The 24818-nt window shown below is 36.2% G+C and overlaps 1 protein-coding gene across 2 annotated transcripts in view; it reads left to right on the top strand.

Annotated features, from left to right (window-relative positions):
* Nucleotides 1-24818, top strand: part of tcf25 (transcription factor 25 (basic helix-loop-helix)) — a 291833-nt gene that overhangs the window by 204285 nt on the left and 62730 nt on the right. For both annotated transcript variants that reach the window (XM_052612323.1, XM_052612324.1), the window contains 4 exons: nucleotides 9122-9209; nucleotides 9338-9496; nucleotides 22435-22525; nucleotides 24739-24818. In XM_052612323.1, coding sequence (XP_052468283.1) covers nucleotides 9122-9209; nucleotides 9338-9496; nucleotides 22435-22525; nucleotides 24739-24818 — 418 coding nt within the window. The remainder of the gene's footprint in view (nucleotides 1-9121; nucleotides 9210-9337; nucleotides 9497-22434; nucleotides 22526-24738) is intronic.

The raw sequence follows: 24818 nt of genomic DNA, 5'->3' as shown, positions 1-24818 counted from the left end.
CTCTGTTCAGTTAAATAGTGTCCAAACCAAAACTCCATCGGTGACAGAATGGAGAAAAAAACCTTGGGAGAAACCAGTTAGGGGGCCAGTCCTCCTCTGGTCCTCTGAGACAAGGTCTTTACAGGCGATCTGTATCTGGGGCTCTAGTTTTCCTGATCTTCGCTGTCTTTCAGGGTAGTAGAGGTCTTTTCTAGGTGCTGATCCACCATCTGGTCTGGATAAGTACTGGATCCGGGTGACTGCAGTGTGACCCTCTGATCTGGATCCAGACTGGATCTGGTGGCTATGGTGACCTCGGAATAAGAGAGAAAACAGACAAATATTAGTGTAGATGCCATTCTTCTAATGATGTAGCAAGTACATAGGGTGTTATGGGAAGTGTTCCCGGTTCCGGTTTACCTAATTAATGCAGCATGAAAATCCTTTAATGGATTTGGATATTAAAAGCATATTAGTATGTTATTTGTAAGCCAGGGTAAAGAGATGGGTCTTTAATCTAGATTTAAACTGCAAGAGTGTGTCTGCCTCCCAAACAATGTTAGGTAGGTTATTTCAGAGTTTAGGCACCAAATAGGAAAAGAATCTGCCGCCCGCAGTTGATTTTGATATTCTAGGTATTATCAAATTACCTGAGTTTTGAGAACATAGCGGACGTAGAGGATTATAATGTAAAAGGAGCTCATTCAAATACTGAGGTGCTAAACCATCCAGGGCTTTATAAGTAATAAGCAATATTTAAAAATCTATATGATGTTTGATAGGGAGCCAGTGCAGTGTTGACAGGACCGGGCTAATATGGTCATACTTCCTGGTTCTAGTAAAAACTCTTTCTGCTGCATTTTGGACTAGCTGTAGTTTGTTTAATAGGCGTGCAGAACAACAACCCAATAAAACATTACAATAATCTAACCTTGAGGTCATAAATGCATGGATTAACATTTCTGCATTTGACATTGAGAGCATAGGCCGTAATTTAGATATATTTTTGAGATGGAAAAATGCAGTTTTACAAATGCTAGAAACGTGACTTTCTAAGGCAAGATTGCGATCAAATAGCACACCTAGGTTCCTAACTGATGACAAAGAATTGACAGAGCAACCATCAAGTCTTAGACAGTTTTCTATGTGATTACAAGCAGAGTTTTAGGTCCTATAATTAACACCTCTGTTTGTTTTTTAAAGAATTTAGCAGCAAGAAATTACTCGTCATCCAGTTTTTTATATCGACTATGCATTCCATTAGTTTTTCAAATTGGTGTTTTTCACCGGGCCACGAAGAAATATTGAGCTGAGTAACATCAGCATAACAGTGAAAGCTAACACCATGTTTCCTGATGATATCTCCCAAGGGTAACATATAAAGCGTGAAGAGTAGCGGCCCTAGTACTGAGCCTTGAGGTAGTACCATACTGCACTTGTGATCAATATGATACATCTTCATTCACTGCTACGAACTGATTCAGCACTAAGATCCAATAGAACTAATAGAGAGATACACCCACGATCAGATGATAAGAACAGATCATTTGTAACTCTAAGGAGAGCAGTACTATGATACGGTCTAAATCCTGACTGGAAATCCTCACATATACCATTTTTCTCTAAGAAGAAATATAATTGTGAGGAGACCACCTTTTCTAGTATCTTGGACAGAAAAGGGAGATTCGAGATTGGTCTATAATTAACTAGTTCTTTGGGGTCAAGTTGTGGTTTTTTGATGAGAGGCTTAATAACAGCCAGTTTGAAGGTTTTGGGGACATATCCTAATGACAATGAGGAATTAATAATAGTCAGAAGAGGATCTATGACTTCTGGAAGCTACTCTTTTAGGAGCTTAGATGGTATAGGGTCTAACATACATGTTGTTGGTTTAGATGATTTAACAAATGTATACAATTCTTCCTCTCCTATAGTAGAGAATGAGTGGAACTGTTCCTCAGGGGGGTCTATAGTGCACTGTCTGATGCGATACTGTAGCTGACGGCTGAATGGTTGCAATTTTATCTCTAATAGTATTGATTTTAGAAGTAAAGTAGTTCATAAAGTCATTACTGCTGTGGTGTTTGGAAATCTCAACACTGGTTGAGACTTTATTTTTCGTTAATTTAGCCACTGTATTGAATAAATACCTGGGGTTATGTTTGTTTTCTTCTAAAAGAGAAGAAAAGTAATCGGATCTAGCAGTTTTTAATGCTTTTCTGTAGGATAAGTTACTTTCCCACCAAGCAATACGAAATGCCTCTAGTTTTGTTTTCCTCCAGCTGCCCTCCATTTTTCAGGCTGCTCTCTTTAGGGTGCGAGTATGCTCATCATACCATGGTGTCAAACTGTTTTCCTTAACCTTCCTTAAGTGTAAAGGAGCAACTGTATTTAAAGTGCTAGAAAAGAGAGAGTCCATAGTTTCTGTTACATCATCAAGTTGTTCTGAGGTTTTGGATATGCTAAGGATATAACTGTGTGACTGTGTGCTTTTATTTTGGATAATTGCATGTAAAAAAATTATTTACATGTAATGCATATGCAAAATGTGAATTAATATTCATATTCAAGTGCAAAAATTATTAATGTGCATTAACGACAGGGCGCATTAATATTCAACATTTAATAATCTGTGAATGTTGCATTTCTGTTGCATTTCTCTCGTTGGAGAGAGCCAGCACTGTGAATTTCATCTTGCAGCCAACAAGAAAACATTAGTTTATTTATAAATAATGTCATTTTTCACATTTATTAGGCTACTTCTGCATGTGCTTTGTGGCAAACTTAATGCATGTGCTTGGGCGCAGAATATATTAAGACTTGATTATGTGAATTTAATATAAACCTCTGATTAGTTCAATATAACAAATGAATGACTAGAATTAGAAAAATCTTACGTGGGGGCAGACCATTTTTTAGTGTATAACCAAAACAGCAGTCCTATATAAACTTGTTTAGCAAGTTTGAAAGCCTCATTAGACACTGTCCATATGAAAGAGCAAGAGATTCACACCTTTACCTCGACCACCACATGACATACATAACTACCCCCAAAAAACCTAACCTCCTCCAGCTGAACTGAATTCGGTCTGTTTTTTGGCTGTGAGGAACGATGTGTTTTCATGTTACTGAGCTGAAACATGCCTGTACTCAGCAGCACTACTCTTTGTATTGATTATTTTCTCGCAGCCCATATTATTATTTTTGCAAGACCATAATGATAATAACAAATTATCAATTGATAATTAATCATTATTTAACGAAAATCATTGTTATTTGTGATCGTAGATGTTTGCGGAAAGTTTTAAGACCAAGCGGAGTCCTCTGCTCTGCTCCTGCAGAAAGATTATGGATTTTATGAGTAATGAAATGTTATGAAAAGTATGCATTTTATTTATTCACATGCTGTATGGTTGAAATTATACTTTAGTTCACAACTTTAAGTTCCATTGTGTAAAAAAATGCTTTATTGGCTAACGTTTCATAAACCTTCAGTTGTTATGCTCTAAAATCCAATGCCATTTGTAATGTCACAATTCTGTAATGTCAAATTTAATCAGGCCGATGGTATTTTTTAATGACATTTCATTATTTATTTATTAGGGGTATTTATTAGAATGATATCCAATTTTCCTGTGTCAGCCAATTTAGGCGTTGGCCATTTTGAATTATGTTTTAAAATGCTGTATTTTTTTAATGGAAAATGCGTATAGTTATAGTAGTATCTTCGGGTCCATGCCCTGAAGGTGCTCAAAAAGTTTGGTGGCAGCGCCACCTTGTAGTCTAAAGTTATAATGAAATATAACTAGGGCTGCCCCCAAATAGTTGACTAAACATTAGTCGATACGAAGAGGGCTTGGTCGAATACATTTTAATTAGGTGGTTAGTCGCAAAAAAAATCACGCAAAAAAATTACGCAATCAGGGGCTGCGCAGTCAGTGTATGACATGACACCAAAGCAATGAGAGATCAACGAGATTTCATGCCTCGTGGTATATACCAAAGTGCACTTGATGAGGAGGAGCATGCAGAAGAGAAGGATGAACTAAAAATGTACTTGCCAGATAAAACAAAGGTTGATTCGGGACATAGCATGGCATGGTGGCAAAAAAATGAACATCGATATCCACTCTGAAGTATCTAATAATTATAATTACTTTTAACCCAGAGTAACAAAATTTTAACACATTAATTGCATATTTTCATTTGCTGCATGTTTTCTTTATTTTTTATTTTTTAAACACGCTAAAAAATAAAGTTTGTCAAGAAAATATAAGTCGTGTATAGGTTGCATTTTAACGGATTCATCATCTATTTTTGTTTGCTGCATGTTTTTTTTAAACACGCTAAAAAATTAATCAGAGTTTGTGAGAGGAAAAAATATAAGTCATGTATAAGTTGCATTATATTACATTTAGAAATAATAACGGCAGGCCTAATAATGTTATAATGTACGAACAGGATATTTTTAGTTCCCTTCACTTTACAACAAATCCTTTAAATTTAACAAATTTATCAGAACAAAACAATTATTAAAAATATATAATTCTAATGGATAAATATAATTGCAGTATATAATAATATAGGCTTAGCTATAAGAAAAAAAAAAAAAATAATAATAATAATCTAAAGCTAAGCATAAGGTAAGGTTGGGCTTTCTCATTCAGGAGAAATCCAAATGTGATGTTGCCCATTTGAAGCTTAATTGTTATTCATGAGGTAACATAGGCTGTGTAGTTCACGTGTGTTTCAGTATCGATGGAAAAAAAAATCATAATTAACAATGTCAAAGTGCTCACGCCAAATGGTTGGTGAACGACTGCTGTTTCCAATGAATATGTGCGCGAGGCACCAGTGCGATCAAACAGCTGAAACAAATAATACTTAATTTTTGCTCACACATAAGGCATAATTCAAAAATGCAAAGTGTTGGTAGTTTGAAAAATCAAGAATAATAACAGAGTTAATACGAATTATTGCTAAATGCTGGAGCGTTCTCATTTCGCTCTGCATGAACCCTGAAGATTTTTTTAAAACTAAGAAGGAACCGAAATGAAAATGAAATGAAAACATTTAGCTTATATATATAATGTTTAATAACAATAGCATGCATATGATCCTTTGTGTAAAGGTCTTCTTTTAATTTTTGATGAGTAGACTGTAGCCTAAGACTATCCTACGTTTTGAAATGAACTCACTGTAAATGTTTTAATATTTTTAAAGGTGTTACAATGTTATATCATAATGTTATTGTTGTTTTGCTTCCTCCTTTTATCTCATTTTACAATTAAATTAATTTCGCAATCCGTCCCTTTGCAACACCTTGCAGTAGTTTCGCAAATTATTTTAACATGCGACTGAATTTCAGTTACCGTTATGGCGGTACGCGCGGCGGTAATGCCCATTTAGGTTGTCTACCTACTGTAGCTTGATCTTGACCCACTATTTTTGAAAATAGGCAAATTTTCCAACTCATCCAAATGTACCACACTCTGTTATTAATCTAATCCAGGTGCTAACAAAAAGCGCTAGTGTAAAAGTTTGCTTGGATTTAAGTCTAAAAAATTTTTATTGGTTCACAAGGCATTTTTTTCTGCAAGACATTTATAGTCAGCATTATATTTGCAAAAAAATAGCAATGTGACAGTTTACATCTTGTGCAACACTAAAGCCCTTCAATTTTTTCTTCAATCTGAATCCTTATTAATTTTAGGTTCATAGTATTGCAGTCATCTTGTTTCCATTGACATCCCACCACTCGCTGCCTTTGTTCTGGAAAGATTGATTTCAGAAACATAACAACAGTCTGCTTAGTAGGGGTTTCCAAATTACAAAATGTGTGGAGCAAATAAGTCTAAAATGTTAACTAACTTTAGCTTAAAAGCCATCATAAACTCTCCTAAAATCACTGTTCACATGGTCTTTACAAAGTTACAAGTATATGCTAAATGAAACTGAAGCAGATCAGTAATAATTATTAGCAATAAGTGAAAAAATATAAAATATATTTTAATATAGTATATAGGTGGGTTTGCCTTACCTGTTTTTTATTTTATTTTTTATTTTTTTTCTGTGGCACAAGGTATAATTATATAAAGATGTAGAAGAGGTCTCTCTGGTTTAAAATAAATAAATAAATAAAAACACTGCTTGTTTGGCTGTGTCTGACTGAGAAAGCACCAAAAATAATTTTAAATTTCCCACTGACAAACTGTTGGGTAACACTTATCACTTATCGTTCGTAACTTTGAAATTGCTTTGTTGGCTCCTCTTTGCTAACATTACATACATTAGCGTAACTGAGCTTCAAATAATAAGGTACGATAATATATACAATTTTAAAAAGTGCTTTAAATAATAAAAAAAAAATGCTTAATGTTTATTTTTATTTTTTTTTCTTTGGATTCTTTGAGTGAGCTGTGAGGGATGGGTGGGTTGTACTGATTGAAAGAAAATGGGCTTGTTTTTTCCCTCTCTTTAGGAAAGCCACCGGGAAAACATTTTGCTATGAGTAAAAGTTATTACTTTAAAAAAGGCTTAAAGGTCACATATAATGAAATCTGACCTTTTTCCATTTTAAAGTGCTTTAAACCGGTCCCCAGTGCATCTACCAACCTCGCAAATGTGGAAAAAAACATTTGCCCAGTAACTGTTTTGGTAAGCCTTTTTTATGCAAGCATCTGTATAAAATAAATAAAATAAAAAAAAACACGTGTCAGGTTTCACTCTTGTGACATGGCAAAGGGATCCAATTATTATATCACTACCAGTGATACGCGGGTCAATTTATTAATAACCCGCACCCGACCAACGTTTTCAACTAACCTGCCCGCAACTCGGACCGCAAAAAAATAACAAAATATTGTACCCGACCCGCTTCCTGACCCGCATTTTTAAAAAGCAGTAAATGCTCATGGTAGCTCATTGGGCCATAGTAACGTAGGCAAAACTAACTAGGCATAAAACACTTAATGTATTATAATTTTGTCAAGAATTATAAAAACAAATCGTCAGTAAGCTCATAATTTTTCCTAAAATAGTCTAGTCTGGCTATGTCTATTTGTATGTTTCTGCAAGGTCAGCAGACATTGAGGCTCGGGTTTGTTCCGATCAGAGCTCGTGAGCGGAGAGCGCATTTCTGAATATCCCGATCCGCTCGCTCATTCCGTGGGGTCTCGCTCAACCCAGAATGGCCTGCTAGTTCGAAAATATGCAAGGAGTTATTTTATTGTTTAGTAATAAACTGGTGTTTTCTGTGTTGCTGCAAAGATGAAGTTGACGACGGAGACTCATGAACTTCAGAGAGAAATGCACATTTCATATGGATTACATCATCAGAGATTAACCCGTTTATTTTGGTTTGAATATTTTCGTTTAGAAGAAGACATTTCAAGCTTTCTGTAATATATAGCCTATATTTCTGAAATCTGTGAGGCACACGCTGAGTTTAGTTCACACGCAATGCAAGTGATCGTGCTGGCGCCTTATTACATTGTAGGCTATATATTTGCTTCTTATTTATTAAATACGGGCAACTGATTGATAAAACATTGATAAAAATTAAGATACAATTTATACAAAACAAAAATCTTTTAAAAAGTGTTTTCTATAAAACAAAACTTAATGAAGTCGTCAAAATCATGTTTTAGCAAAAACAGCGACATTGCTCCCCATGCAGTCTTCTTTGCCGCCTCCATCTCTAAGTGCAGACTGTGCTCGTGTGCCATCTTCATGGCCGTTATTCAGCCAATAAAGTGTAGGCCTATGTATTTCAAAAACGTGTGTAGTACTAGGACCCGACCGACCGCGACCCGAATATCATAAAAAAATATTTTTGAATGTCTCATAACCGTGGGTAACTGCAGGCACCCGCTCATTTTGGATCAACCCGCGCATCACTGATCACTACCCCTTTAATATGCACATATACATCCTATGGTTTCCACTTGTTGCACCGCCATTCTGTTTTCGCAAGTGAAAACGGTATACCAGTTTTCCATGGTTACATGTTACGAAAGCAGCTCCTCTCTTGCTTCTCTAGTGCAGCTCAACCAGGCCTTGTCTCCTTTTTTGTGTATTCAGTAGGCGGGAATGAGTGTTTGAGTGACATTGTGACCCCACAATATCTAAATAAAGAAGCATGCTGTAGTGAGAATGTGCTGTATGTTGTAGTTCTTAAAAACATTTTCTGTTAAAGAGAAGAACTACTTTTAGAGTGGACTTTGAGCTTTGTAACCTTACAGAGAATTTGAAAACAACCACAAGACAAAGTAATAAAACAAGCATTAAAGTGGAAAAAAGTAAAAAAGTAATAATATAATAGCTTTGTTACAAATGTGTGCTACTAACATGAAAATACAAAGGTGCACAATCGGAACAAATTGAGTAATAATAGTACAGTGTAAATGGGCAATTAATCAAGAGAGACTGCATCCAGTGGCAGAGTTTAAACATGTTCAAGGAAGGGTAACCACATTTTTGAGAATTTGACCATGGAGCCAAGAAAGTCGTCCACCAGTATGAGAGGGGACGTGAGGACCTTTCCAATGCATCAGAATACAACGTCTTGCTAGTAAAGTGAGAAAAGTTACCAACTCAATGAAATGGCATGGCAATGAGGAATCAGAAATCAAAACCACAAACAACCCAATAAGTGGAGAGGGTGAAAAATGTTAGAGCCATAGCCTCCTAATAATAAACATACATGATTGTAAGATGAAATTGTTTCTGGCTGCATATCTTACCCTATGTTCTGACTTCAGGAAAGTTTGGCCTAAATCTGTATGTGACTCAGATCTGTTGGTTTCATAACAGTGTGAACAGCACACACCACATGCGATTTGATCTGTATGATTCTGTTTTGGTCAACTTCCATATATGGTCTTAAATATGATACAGGTATCATGTTTTGAAATGAGACCTCAGTCTAAATAGTCATTGCAGAATTCATGTAACTTTACATCACTCTAAATAAACCTGTCACAATTCTGCTGTGATAGTTTGAACAATCATTCAGACAGCCCCCCCAACCCCCCAAAAATAGCATTGATTTATTTTGCCAATAAATCAGAATTAAGCACTGTAAGGCTTGCAGTGTGAATGCAGAATGCTTTTTAATGTTGTGTGTCAAAATGTTTTGCAGCACTGATGCCCCTTTTGGACTTATGTACAGTTCAACCTGATGCTTTGGTGTCTTCTCATGTATTCTTTGGGCCATCAAGTCAAATTGGGTAATTTGTTCTAGCTCTTACACTCTCTTCATATATTTAAAAATAGTCAGATCCAAAGATTTATGTTGACAGAACTATTGCATGTATGAATGTGATCCAGTTGTATTTATTTCTTGTGCATCTTTTAGCCAGCCTCCTGCACTCTCAGAGTTAGTGGCTCTATATGTGGGTCGCTCTCACAGCCTGTGGAAAGAAGCTGGACTGATGCTATGGTTGGAGGAGAATGTCAGAAAAGTGCTAAAGAGGGTTGACTCACACGATCCTTATTTGGAGGACTGCCAAAACAAGTAAGAAATCATTGAACACGTATGTTGCTTTTTATGTCTATTGAGTTTGTTGATTTTGAGAGAATCCTATTATGCCCCTTTTTACAAAATGTAATTTGAGCCAAGTACTTCCCAATTTTTATTTTTTTTGTCAGCCGAACCTCTTTGGTCTAAATTTACTTTAATTTCTGAGATTTAAAATGAATATTTAAATAATTTACCAGCACATTTGCATGTTTATGTAGTAAATAATCTCAAAGAGGAAATATGAATAATCAATCATAACTAGTTATGATTAATTATAAATATTTAGATAAGCTGTAAGTATTTACTTGACCTCTCAGTGTCAACTGTCTGTCAATTCTAAGAACATAAATTTCCTGGTTAAGGAAAATAACTTGCTTACTAGGGCTGCATGATATTGGGAAAAAATGACATTGCGATATTTTATTTTTCTGCGATATATATATATATATATTGTGATATGAAATCTAATAAAAAATTTTCTTACAAACAAAAATGGGGTGAGCACACTTAAATTCTTATTTAAAATGATTTAAACATCGACACCAATTGTCAATTGATTAATATGCGTGTGGGAGAGAGAGCAAGACAGTGCTCGTGTTGTATGAAGACGGTGAGCGTGCGGCAGGGGCCTCTCTCGCACTGTCTCTCTTTCACACGCGCTCTCTCTCTTGCTCTCGCGCGCACGCGCTCTGTTGCGTTCTCTCGCTTTCTCTCTCACGCGCTCGCTCTCGCTCTCACGCTGTTTCTCTCGCGCTCGCTCTCTCTCTCTCTCGCGTTCGCTCTCTCTCTCTCTCTCTCTGCCCTGTCAAAACTTTCACTCTATAATGGTTAAGCTCTGCAATTAATCTGCGAATCACATTCCTCAAGGGCCGGGGAGCAGCTGGCCTGTACAGTTAATGAATAAGGGATCAACTACGACAGCCTACATCGCACATCCTGCGGTGTGACTATCGTGGATTCGTACATCACGATATTGATGCTTAAATGACACATCGAGCAGCCCTATTTCTTACTGTACAATACTACTCGGAGCATTTAGCAAAAATCTGCATGATTAAGGACAGTTATGAGCAAACAATGAACAACCTCAAGTTTGATACAAGTAATACTTTATTAACTACATAAACACTTAAACTAGTCTAACATACACACACCCATACACACTCATACAATTGGCATAGGAAAAAGGGTTAAAGCTTAAGCAGTAAAGAGAAGAGAAATAAAGACAAGTTATGATACAATTTGATATTCAGCATATCTACAGCCTGAAGGAAACAGTCTCTTAGTTCAAACACACCTTTGTAAAACGTGCATATGATACTTAATGTATCAATTAATAAGACCAAGTTGGATACTTGCATGTCTCGCCTGTTTGAAAAAGAGTCCTGATGCACTTTTTGGGACTCCCAATTGGTCTCTGCTGAAGCGAGTTGATGAGAAAGACCAGTTTGAATCGGAGGATCTTGATGAATGGAAAGTCAAGACCGAAGGCCTGGTGCAAGCTTAGGGTGATTTTTAAGGTTCTTAGCCCAGCACCTTCTCCTGGAATTCCTGAATCTAAAAGAACCGCCCTGATCTGGTGATCAGTGATCTATATACTGTAGGGTGACAATGTCACACCCTCAGGATTTGAGTGAGCCAATGAGGAATGGTACCTTTTGGAGGGAAGTTTTACAACTCTGTCTCTAATATGGTGTCTTGCATTTGAAATTAGATTGGGGGGTTCACAAGAAGAACTTTTAAGGTTCTTATAAATATAATGTGTTGCATAGATATCACCACATAATATACTCTCTCATTTAGATCCTGAAAATACAAACTCATTTATACTAGAGCTGTAATCGGGCCTTAAAAGTTAGGCCCGACAGGACCCGAGCCCGACAGGTTTCGGCCGGAGCCCGACAAATACATTTTGATTGACCTTTACTCAAAGCGATTAGGCAAAGCCTGCATTTTTTTTTGTGGAGGAAAATGATTGAATCCACTGTAGATGGCTTCAGCGCGTTTCTGCGCTCACTGATGGTGCATCATTATTCACTCATTATTCTCATTATAACGGTCAAAATTTTCCACACCTCAGACTTTGCTTTTGTTGCTGGTGCAACCAAAACGTGATCGCCCGAGGCAAGCCTCCGTTACATCGAGAAAAAGGAAAACTGTCTCACAGATGGGTGGAGTTCCCTCCATATGTCAATCATGCCAGTTTCCTCAAGCATTTTTTTTAACAAACGGATTCACTATTTTTTTTTTGGATTTGAAGGGTAAGATGCAACTGTACATTCCAGTCCCTCTGACACTTCAGAGATTATTAACGTGCTTGGATTCAGCACTCTGTGAACAGCCAGCTTCTTTGGCAATGAATGTTTGTGGCTTACCCTCCTTGTGAAGGGTTTTAGTGATTGTCTTGTGGACAACTGTCAGATCAGCAGTCTTCCCCATGATTGTTTAGCCTAATGAACCAAACTGAGAGACCATTTTGAAGGCTCCGGAAAACTTTGCAGGTATTTTGAGTTGATTTTACCATATTCTAATTTGTTGAGATTGTAACAGAAATGAGTCGAACCAGACAAATTAAAGAGTCTATCAAAGCGATGTTTGAAACACGAGAGCCGAATTCCTCAGGAAGTCATGAATCAGTTCTAGTGCCACAAGAACCAAGCAAGATGACCAACCAACTTGTTCACACAACAGCTTCAACATTAACACCACTAGAACAATTATTTACAATTTCAATTCAAAGAAGAGAAATTTGGTGCCAAATGTGTTGTTTGTAATTGAAATGCAACACTGGACATCACATGGAAACCCATGAGTTAAACACTTCCATTGACTTCCCCCCACCTAGCAGAACCAGACTGAAATTCCTAAGGGGGGGAAGGGCTTTAAACCTCTGTCTTCACAGAAAAGTCTTTGTCATGAGAATGGCATAGAAACTGCTTTTGTACATATATATGGACCAGAATGAACTCAAAAAGACTCATAAATGAATCAGTCCATCGCATCACTCCATATTAATTTATGTGTAACCCACACATTTGACTATCATGTTATAATCACTTATTGTGTATGTTTTTTTTTAATAACTATGGCATAGCTTAACGATTTATAATTGTGTTTGGTATGTGTGTGATCGAATCTTCTTGCTTGAATTAGCCCTGACAATAATTTATTTGTCCCATGTATCGTATTCGTGTTATAGGAATCATGTCCAAAATTAGACCCTGCAAGGCAGGAAAATTCAGACCACATGCTTGGTAAGATAAACAAATGATTTATGAAACCCTCCGAGCCAAGACAATATCTGATTTGTCAAGACAACATTTGAGGTGTGGCCAACAGGCCAGTTTAAAAACTGAGGACATCGTAAAATCTTTGCTTTTTAGTCTGCTTTTTAGTCTCTGCTATTAGTCATGCCTGCTCTTAGCTTTTAGCTTGTAGCTTTGCTACCTAGCTTTAGCTTTTAGCTTCTAGCCATGCTGTTTATACATCACTGTTCTTTGAGTGCGGTTCCAGCATGTTTCGGCCTGCAAGCCTGCTGCTACTTAGCCACGATGAGAAGGAACACAACCTAGTCTCGTCAAACTTTATTTCTTTTCTTTTCCGTTTGAGAGTTTCGTGTTCTGAGTTACAGTGTTAATTTCGTTGACTAAATATTTTCGTCATTATTTTCGTCACAAATATATTTTTGCGGACGAAAACGAAACGAAAACTAAAAAAGAAGGCACTGATGGAGACTAAAACTATGACTAAATTGACTGACATTATCGTCAACGAATAAAGGACGAGACGAAAATAGACTGTGACGAAAATCAAATCAGCAGACGGGAGAGATGCGAGGAATGAGCAAAAGAACCGGCAAAACGGAACAGGCGAGACTGCATGAGAGAAGAGAACCAATCCGAGTCTGACTTATTGAGACGTGAAGCGAAGGTTTTCAGTTTTTAAATGAGCTCCCGGGAAGACGGCATTCGAAGAGGTGATGTCTAAAAGAGCGACAAAATGTCCACAGCTCACTTCGCGTTTGACGACAAACAAAACAAAACAACTGTAAAGCACGCGGAGCGATCATTCGTGGCAAGAACACAACCAATTTGAAAAGACATTTACAGACGAGCCACCTGGACATTTTCTCAAATGTAATTTCACAACGATGTTCTTTTGTTTATTGAGCTAAGCAAAATTGGAAGACTGCAGTGCGTAGATGTTGTAGCATTAAATATTACGAACTGAAAAGTACTGTAAAATAGCCCCTTCTTCAAGTTAGATGAGAGCACAATACTAATACGTAATATTATGATACATACATTTGATTAATACTAATGTTTAGTATATTTTATAATGTTCTACTTGTTGACAATATCACAAATATTTCTATATTAGTCATGTGAAACGTGAATGTTCACATCCTATCATTATACATACTAATCTAGCAATATTGTAGTATTTAAAACATACAATATTGCTAGACAAATGAATACCTTATAAAATCTTGTTACTTTTTTTATCCACCCAACTTATTAAATATTTACTTTAAATGTATGCACTTATTGTTCAGCTCAGCTGTAAGCTTTAAGATCCTGGACCTAACTTTATTTTTCTTTTATTGATGGTCAATTGGCAGCTAGTTATTGTTTACATTATCATGACAGTGTTTGTTGCTGCATAAAAGCTTTTGAATCGAAATAAAGACACAGTTGTGTTGAAATAAAGTTGAATTTGTGTTTTATATATTTTGGTTAAGTTTGTTTCCTATACCAGCTGTAAAAAATTGTCTAGTAAATCTGTTATTGATTTTAGTCTTATTTTAGTCGACTAAAATACCAAGCAATTTTAGTCGACTAAAATACCAAGCGATTTTAGTCGACTAAAATAAGACTAAAATTAAAACAAATCAGATGACTAAAACTTGACTAAAACTAAAAAGAATTATAGTCAAAAGAATAAGACTAAAACTAAATTAAAATTTCGTGTCAAAATTAACACTGCTGAGTTAAGTTTTGTAACGTCGAGTCTCCGACGCCTGACCTCGGGTGCCCGTTCAACTTCAACCAGCCCACACGACTCTGCACTTTCAGCCAACGGCCAACAACCACGGGCTTCCCAAGACGTCACTTCAGCGACTGAACTTCCAACCAATCAGCGACCTCGGGATAGCCCTTTCACCGAGGCTCCTTCACAGGAGACGCAAGTAACTTTACCTCCAGACTGTGACCTTTACTGGTGTATCTAATATAATTTTAACCTCATTGAGGAACTAATTACATGATTGATGGTTGTTCATGTCTATGCAATTTAACGTATTGCTGTAAACTTGGGATTCCATATTTCCATTCTCTTAAACTCATCTTTCCCTAACTTTCGATCTTCCTGCAACTTGTATGAATGTGTGAGTGTATGCGTTTGTGTTAGATTAGTTTATATGTCTTAGATTTATCTAATAAAGCCTTATTCATATTGAAAAGAGAAGTATCTTGTGTTTTGTGCTTACAAGTTAATGTCTTAAACTGCCGATCTTGTTACTGTGCTAATTGATAGTGTTTCACTACAGTTTGGATATTAGTCTCCAGGGCAGATTTTATGTTAAACGGCTCGTTCACTGAATCGCAGGGCGTCTAAGTGACCAGCCGTGAAAGTGATTCTGTTCAAATTCCCTTTAAAATCTTAAATGATTCCCTTTGAGCTAAATTGACCTGTTTCTGTTCCGTTCCGTTTTTTTAAAGGTCCTATGACATGAAAATTTCACTTTCTGAGGTTTTTTTACATTGAGTTCCCCTAGCCTGTATATGGTCCCCAAGTTTCTAGAAGTTTTAATCGGTGTAAATCGAGATTTTGCTATCTTTCTCTGCCTTTGAGAGAAGAAAAGCTCAAACGGGCTGATCTTGAATCTCCTCTTTGTGAGGTTGTAAGGAGAAATGTTACCTCCCCTTTCTCTGCTTTGCCTGCCCAAATATTTACATATAATTCAGTCTCAATGTCAGCACAGGCGTTACAAACAGACTTTTATGATATGGATTCGACAGCACCGCCACAAACAGTGAGTAACAGTGTTCATTAATGCCTGAACTGTGATCAGTGATTTCTGATGTGTAGCTAATTATTCAAGTTCACACAGACTTTCTTTCTAAATCGTTTAATACTGTTTATGCATCAGTGAATCAAGCCAGTGACTAAACAATCAACTTCACGTTGTTTCTCTTAGAGCATGAAACAAATCTGTAGCATGAAACAAATCTGTTATTTAAAGCTGCAGTAGGGAACTTTTGATGCTCTAGCGGTTAATAAACATAACTGCTTGCGTCTTGCGGAAGAACATTGTAGTCGGAGCTACTTCTCTCTGTTTATGTCTATGAAGAATCACAAAGGTACTCGGTTACTCCGCCGCGGTATCCCCAAAGCAATCTAAAATAGTCCGAATATAAACACTTATTATAGGTGTACCCTAGTGATTCAGGACAAGCTAAAAACACGGTTTGGAAAATGGATTCATGGTGTATTCGCTTATTATGTTCATTTTTCTACATTTTGAACACAAACAAAGTTACGGACCGCAGCTCTGATTGGTTGTTTTTTACCGGGAGCGCATGACTTTCTGCAAATGGCAATAGGACCACTGGGAGGAGCCAGAGGAGCTTGATTTTTTTTTCACAGATTATCTGTCTCATATTCTACTGTCAGGACATAATGACAGGTTTAATAAATATGTAAAAAAAAATTTTTTTACAAAAGTTCCCTACAGCACCTTTAAATTGTGATTTAACTACAGAGAGCGATCAAAGAACGCTCCCTTTTTTTCGGAGCTGTCACACATCGCGAGTATATCTGCACTCTTGCCCAAACTGCCGTTACAACGAAGTGACGCTGATATGCTGCACAACGGAGCTCTTACTGTATTCATGTGGTGCATTCATGTGTTTGCTGTTAGTTGTGGTGAAAGCATTTTGTGAGAGAAAACGAGTTGCGATAATGATGAGATCACTGCATTCACGCGATAAACAGACTCATCACTGCAGCCTTTCATGTGATGGGAAAAGATCGAAAAAATAATTATATAATCAACACTTCCACGATTCCTTAATCTCGAAAGCTGTAATAGTAAATATAAATATATTACATGTGGAACCCCTCTGAAATATATATATTTCAGAGGGGTTCCACATGTAATATGCATTTCGTATGCAAAGATGTCAGCCAATCACAACAGTTGTCGTTTACTCGGAGTCTCACAGCAGACACGCCCCTTCAAACAGAGCATTCAAGCCAGAGGGCTAATATCAGGATATAAAAATGCTTTTTATTTCTACATTTTAAATGTAAAAATCATACTAACAATATAAGTACACCTAAGGAAACATTAAAAAGCATTTAAAGAAAAGGAAATAATCCATGTCATAGGACCTTTAATGTGAGCCAGAATCATCACAATTAAAAGAACCAAAGACTTAAACTACTTAAGTCTGTGTGCACTGTATTGATTTAATACACGAGTTTCACAATTTGAGTTGAATTACATATATAAATTAACTTTTCCACGACATTGCAATTTATTGAGATGCACCTTTAAATACAACTTACTGATTCCTAGTTGTGTCCTCTTTTGGAAGGCCAAACAAAGTAGTTTTGCTTACAAAATGAAGCACACAACTTCTCCACAACATGGTGGCGTTTACAACAGTGGGAATAAAAGATATCCCACCTTTATTTGTGTGGGAAGCGTTATGCAAATATTTCCACATCTTGAGGTGGGGCATGTTAGAACGAGCTGTTTTAGGTAGGCATTGTTGACTCCTTACTTTCATAAAGAATATCTCTTTGGATTTGAGACTTTAGTCTTTACAGATTTACAAATGTTCTTTATGCACCAAAATATTGTAACACTCCAAAGAGAAAGGAGAAAATGAAATCGCATTAAATGGCCCCTTTAACCCTTTGAGGTCTAGGGGGTTTTGGGGCTTTGACTTTTGTGTTTTTTTCAGTTGCTTATAAATATATTCATGGCTACAGTCTGAAAACACTGTATTCGGTACAAACTGGGCTACAATGATATATAAATAGCATTTATGTACATGTTTGTGTTTTTGAGAAAACAACGTTTATGCGTGGTTATTGAAAACTACAATTTTGAAGTAACTGAAATAAGGTCATAAAACACATACGAACATTTGTTCACTAGACTGTCAAACCTGGAGCTTGAAGCCTAGAATTTTTGCTTTAAAATCATCTTGTTTACTCACTCACAAGAAACAATAGATTCATTGACATTTTCATTTGTAAAAGTTATATGTGAATAGTCATCAACTATCATGAATATCAATGTGATTTACACCTGAGAAGACAAAGACCCGCATAATGAGATGCATAATGAGCATTTCAGTCAGGTGTGTGACTGAGAGGAGAAGAGTTACAAGAAAGAATGTGAGGACAAAAATAAATTTGTATATTTTTATGTTTGTAGTTTATTTAGAATATATTAATTAAACCACAAAATAATTTGAAATTCACTTTCGAGTGCAGTTAACCAGTTTATTAGGAACAATCAAAGCTGACTTTCAAGACTGAATTTTTTAGCATCATTACTCCAGTCACACGATACTTCAGAAATCCTTCTAATATTCTGATTTTCTTCTCTCTCTCTCTCTCTCTCTCTCTCTCTCTCTCTCTCTCTCTCTCTCTCTCTCTCTCTCTCTATATATATATATATATATATATATATATATATATATATATAGTTATTATTCTGAAAAGAGCTGAAAATATTTGTTTTCAGTTTTTTTTTTTTGATAGAACAGCATTGTAACATTTATCATATGAATAGCTTTTATTTATCATCATGTGTGTGCTAAATAAGTTTTAATTTTTATATATAATGACTCAAAGCTTTTGAATGGTATAGTGTATATTACACTTGGAGTAAGACTGGAATAATGATGCTGAAAATTTAGCTTTGATCACAGGAATAAATTACATTGTAAAATATATTCAAATAAAAAGCAGTTATTTTAAATAGAAAAAAAAACTTTATGGCTTAAATTTAAAAATAAATTACTGCTTTAGCAAACTGCTATTGACTGGTATTGTGTAATGTTGAAATATATAAATGAACATCACATAACTAGCATTTTCAAAGTGTATATTGTTTATGTGCTTTCAAATAAACTACATTATTTACATTATTGTAAAGGTCACTGATACTAGTAATACAATAAAACATTTAGATGATGTAAATTAATCTTCATAATGTTTCACTTGATTATACATTTAGTCAGAAATTAGTTTGGAAAAAGTCAAACTAGTAAAATGTGTACACATTATGTGAAACCTAATACAAGTATATAAATATATACTGAGGTAATCCTCAGCGCATCTTCTTGGGGTGAATTATGTCTTATTCCTCTCAGTGCAAAGCAAACAGTAAAATAAAACTAGAAAGTGTCTCACTGCTTTGTTTTCTGTGTGGGCGTTTACAAGTCGCGAGCTTCAATGAATCATTATAATCTCAATAGCAGGTTCAGCGAGTGGCTGCATTAAAAGAAAATGCTGATCCAAAAGAACTGTTATCATTTACATGCTTTGAGCATTTCATACTTGACCTCTGCATATTGCTGTGAGTTTGGGTTTATTATAATAATTATTATACCTGGAAATGCAAGAAGTGCCATTTCATCAGATTTGTATGGTAAACAATTCATAAACCTACACAAACACAGGCGCCCCCACAACTTTTATTAATAAAATGGCTTGGCTTAGGCTACTGGATCACTGCATTATATTCCTCAGCAATGAGAAGGGAAAATCTCTAATTAATTAAACTCACAACTTCATTATTTGTAGGAGAGAGATGTACAGACACAGGTAATTCACACACACAACGGTCATCTTTCTCTCGAACAAAAAATCTATAATTAATTCAAATACATTTAATTATTTCACTATTTCATCTGTGTCTGCAGTACCTGATGATAATAACTGTGATTAGGGCTGTCACTTTTAGTTAGAAAATCGATTGCACAATCGATCGGACCAACCAAAAAAAGTTTCGAAAATGAAAATCGGGAATCGATTTTAACCAAGTATGTACACTATTAATTTTAAAAGAAAAAAAAAAAAAAAATGTAACAAAACTCACAAACAAGCAGAAAAAGAAAATAAAGAATTCCAAGAGTGCTGTATGCGTTGCGAAAGCTAGACATTAAATACCAGCAATTTTACACTGATAACGTCGAAAGTGACCTCTTATGCTGAGCCACACCAAACGCAAATAAAGTGTCTGGCGCGAATGATTTCAATGTTAAGTAAATGTAAAGACACATTTACAAACGTCTGGAGGTCTCGCGCGGTGGTAGATGCGAATTCACCTCATTCGCGCATCTAGTTACAGGAGATTCTGAGTTATGAAAAGGACCACTGCAAGCTGACAGCGACCGGTAATACCCCCACCTTCCGCAGCTGTACCTGAGTGTCCCTGGGACATCAGTGCGGTCGGAGTGCGTCAGCTGGACATACAGTGAATAAGAAATGCTCTGCTTGATCGACTTGTTTTCCTGTCCAATAAATTTGTAATGGCCCTAGCCTTTTGATTCATTTCCTTATGCCTGCCTAGTGCCGCCTAGCCTAAGTGTCGGTTACGTTCAATAAAACACACATGGGCTGTTCTCAAGTCCAAGTCAAGTTTTTTGAACAGTTGTTTGAAATGGATTGAATCATTATTTAAAATAATTTTGGAGATTTTTGAATTGCCTAAATCATAAATGCAGCCGGGTTAAAGCCTGCAGTCATGTTTTTCTTTTGTTATGGCAGCCGTCCCCTCTGCATATATATTTTTTCGAGAATGTTGCACTCCTGTTGCTGTTTGTTATTCTGCACGAAACTTCATGCCAATAAATAAGAAATATTGCTGACTTGTATCTTTTTGCATTCGTCCGTTATTTGACGTTGAAAAAGGAAATGTTTTTTTTTTTTTGACATGGAAAATCGATTTTACAATTGATTCAACACACACTTATGTCTTAAAAATCGAAAATGATTTTTTCACAAAAGTGACAGCCCTAACTGTGATTTTTACCTATTTGGTCAAAGATTGCACCACATGGAGCAATACTACTTTTAACTTGGCAAATGTCCAAGGAATAAGCAGGTCAGGTGGTTCTTTACTTCCGCGTCTGCATTTAAAATCCTTTAATGCACTGCAAGCCATTGATTATCCCTTACTTAATTGTTATTATATATGTATTTGAAGACATTTTAAATGCTATTGTTTTCTTAGGTCTATTTTATTATGACAAAAAAATTTGTTAATTATCCGATTAAAGTATTTCTAGGAGAAAGGGTTTTTCCCTATATTGCCACTATCTGCCGCAATGTTGAGAGACTGATATTGAAAGGGACTACAACTGAGACATTTGAGGAAGTACATAGACAGTGTATACTGATATAGAGAATAATTCCCTTTGGAGTTATTGCTTTGTAAGGACTGTGCTTTTTTTCATGCTCGCATAGCAACATTATGCAAAAGAGTAAAAAGCATAATTGAACACTTATTCACTTTCTCCATATCAGAGTGAATTTGTACTGTAAACAAGGTGTTTCCATTTCATGGAATTCCATTTTCATCCAGAGAGTGAAAAGTCATGTTGACCACAATAACAAGGTTATAAATGTCTCTTTCCTTGACTCCAATGACATGGCCTTTTACTCAGTGTAATAATAATAAATACTTTATTTGCATACCACCTTCCATTCGAAGAGTTCAAATTGCTTTACAATAAGCACCAAGTAGGGCTGTGCAAAAAATCAAATGCGATTTTCATGCACATCTCATCAGTAAAGACGCTCCTGTAATTAGAAGTATATCTCCAGCATGTGTGTTCAGATCATAGTTGCCAGGTTTTCATAACAAATCCTGCCCAGTTGCTTCTCAAAACTAGTCCAAAACTAGCCAAAATCGCGTTTCCAGGAGGTTCCCTGATCAAAAAGAAATGCTTTGCGGGGTTACATTTTAAGTTTAATGCGATGGTTTCCTCGGTAAAATTCGCATTTTAGGGGTTAAATATCACGTTATTGGTATTGTTGCTTCGATCCGTGGACATGAAAAACAACAACAGACTTGGCAACATTGGTTGGCATTTACTACACAGAGCCGTAATTATCTGACAATCTACACAAAATCGATTTTAAAATCGGTGGCGATTCTTTGTCGATTTTGAAAGCGATTTTGTGTTAGTTGTCGGTAGACTACGGCTCTGTGTAGTAACTGCCGCTCCACCTGAACCAGTGTTGCAAAGTTTGTGATTGTTTTCCATGTCCGCGGTTCGAAGCAACCCCAATACCAATAACGTTATATTTAGCCCCTAAAATGCGAATTTTACCAAGACAACCATGTCAAAAAACCAAACGTATATTTTAACCCCGGGAAGCAATTTTTTTTTTTTTTTTTTTTCTGGGAACCTCCTGGAATCGCGATTAGTTTTGGACTAGTTTTGAGAAGCAAAAGGGCATAATTTGTTGTGAAAACCTGGCAACCCTGATCTGAACACACATGCTGGAGATAATACTTCTAATTAAAGGAGCGTCTTTACTGATGAGATGTGCATGAAAATCGCATTCGATTTTTTGCACAGCCCTAGCACCAAGTACTTCACATGAAAAGTAAATGCCATAATATGCCATTAAGGATTAAACCCTCTTTATAATGATAATGAGATACAATTAGTAAATATGTAATAATGAGATTATAAGCAACTAATAATAAAGTGAACTTGATATATACAAAACAAATGCTTCAGAAAAATAATTTGCTTGTTAAAAACCAAAGTAAAAAGGTAAGGTTTTAGCTTAAAAAACATTTGTATTGAATTTATTTGTTCTGGGTACATTTCTTTTTCCTGTTTAAGAAGGTGAGAATATTGATATTTTTTTTCTGGGTCTGTATTGGACAGGAGGAAGCAGCGATACCAGAGTGCTCCCAGGAACATCCATAGACATGTGCTGATGTCTGAGATCAAGGAGGCAACAGCTACCCTTCCCTTAGTAAGAGACACCCCTAATTTTCTAAAGTACACCTTGAGGCAGTAAGAATGCTGTAATCAGAACATACTTTTTTAAACTGCATATAATTGAGCCAGTGTTGATTTGGAGGGCATCCTCTGTAAACCTTCAATGCATGAGACCAAAAGTATTTTCTGTTTTGCTTGTTTTCTTTGGTTTGAGCTTTGATTTTTCAGGGATTATTGGAGCCGACTTTAGGAAAATTCCTAGAATAGACTGATTAATAGTGTCAAATGCTGCTGATAGTTCGAGAAGTATGAGAACCACAGAATCGCCAGAGTCAACTGAAAGAGATGTAATTTAATACTTTAAGGTTTAAGGTTTCTCTACATACTACATTCACAGTTTGAAGAAAAGTTTTGTTTGTCTAAGACAAGCGTGCCACATGAGTCTTGAAAAGTGAAGCCAAAGCATCTTGATTGCCCCCAAGTGACTGGATGCAGTAATACAGTAGGTCATAAACCCGCTTTCTCTATGTAATGTAATGGGTTCTGAGACAAAATAAATCATCAAATGACACTCCAAAAAAAAAAAAAATTCAGAAGACATTTTCTGTCATCTAAGGTAGATCTCAGCATGCTGATGTATGTATGTGTTTGATATTCTAACAAGTATGCTTTTAATTAGTTTGCTATAAAAAATGGGGTGTTGTGTCATGATTGTGATCTTGCGATTGGGTCTGTGTGAGTTTGGGTGGAACTTAGATATCGTGGCTCCACCTCACAATCCCTGCTGTGCATACTGTGGTTCCAAATACTGAGAATGTTTTGGCTTTTCTATAGTGGAAGGAAGTGGAGATATGTCATCCATTTTTTTAAACGGTCTATGTTCGCGGTCTATGTTCACGTATACTGTTTCAGGAATGACAAACGTGAGTGTAAAAAATTATGCGAGTGAATCCGCCAAATTGGTTTGTCTGACAAAGGTGGTGATGCTGCTCTCTGCGGATACATGAGGACTGAGCTCCCGCTGATCGAGTGGAGCTCACCATCTACGAGATCGGCGAAACACATTTTTAAACAGGCGCTGTCTTTAAAAATAAACCATAGATTTGAGTTTTAAACAACTACATTCTTGCCTGAAATACTTTTAAAATTACATTTCATGACACAATAACAGTAATATTTGAAAATTATCCGAATAAATGCTGCGTGAACTCAGATCGCTTTGGCTACTGCAATTTTCCCCTCAGTATATTTACAATAAAATGAAATAGGATATAAAATACCACTGCCTCCTTTCGTTTTCATTTAAACATAATAACAACTGCAGAAATGTACTTAGTTCAGGGATATTTGTAACGTTATATACAGCCATTACAACGAAACGAAATATTATATAGACTTGTCTTTTTTATTTTCATTTTAACATATAGATAAATTGAATACAGACCAAAGAAAACCTGTTAGATTTACCCCGCAGCTGAATTATATTTTATGTTTAACCACTAAAGAGACATATCAGAAGGTCTAGCTGAGGTGAGGCTGCTTCTCGTCGGATACATGATCACTGAGCTCCCGCTGATCGTGTGGAGCTCACCGTCTCCGTGATCGGTGAAACACATTTTTAAATAGGTCCTGTCTTTATAAATAAACAACAGATTTGAGTTTTAAACAACTACATTCTCGCCTGAAATACTTTTAAAATTACATTTCATGACACAATAACAGTAATATTTTTGATCAGAATAAATGGTGGTTGAACTCAACCAATGCTGCGTGAACTCAACCAATCAGGATGTTTAGCGCCAAAGTCCCTCCCCCGAAAGTTCTGGAACTTTGAAAAAGTACCACCTCGCCAGCAGGGACTTTCTGAGGGGCATTTTTTTACCCGGAACTTTATTTAGTTCCTGGTTCCTGCGGTGGAAACACACCAAGTACCAAGCCAAAGTCCCTAGTTCCTGGGTAAAGTTCCTGCGGTGGAAACGCAGCATAATGTCATGTGTTAATGTCAATTTATTATCCTTTTTAACCATTAAGGACACAAAAATGCCCTCACTAGTTGATTGATATTTCACTATATAAGTGAGGACATTTGGCTGACATATAAACCTGTGTTGATTTTGTATTATGTTGGCTTATAAGGAATAATTCTCTGTTAGACAAAGTATTAAATTTGATATGTAGTTTTGTTCATATATATAGTTTATTTGTTTCATTATTTAATACTAAAAAGGTTCTTTTGGTCCCTTACAGGAAGTGACCACACAGCCAGGAATGGGTTTTGACCCTCTCCCTCCTCTGGACTCCATTGTCTCTTACATCAGACCAGAAAG

Source organism: Carassius gibelio, chromosome A13 (genome assembly GCF_023724105.1).
Source record: "Carassius gibelio isolate Cgi1373 ecotype wild population from Czech Republic chromosome A13, carGib1.2-hapl.c, whole genome shotgun sequence".
NCBI lineage: Eukaryota > Metazoa > Chordata > Actinopteri > Cypriniformes > Cyprinidae > Carassius > Carassius gibelio.
The sequence above is the reverse complement of the archived record's forward strand: the minus strand, read 5'-3'. Positions and strand labels throughout refer to the sequence as shown.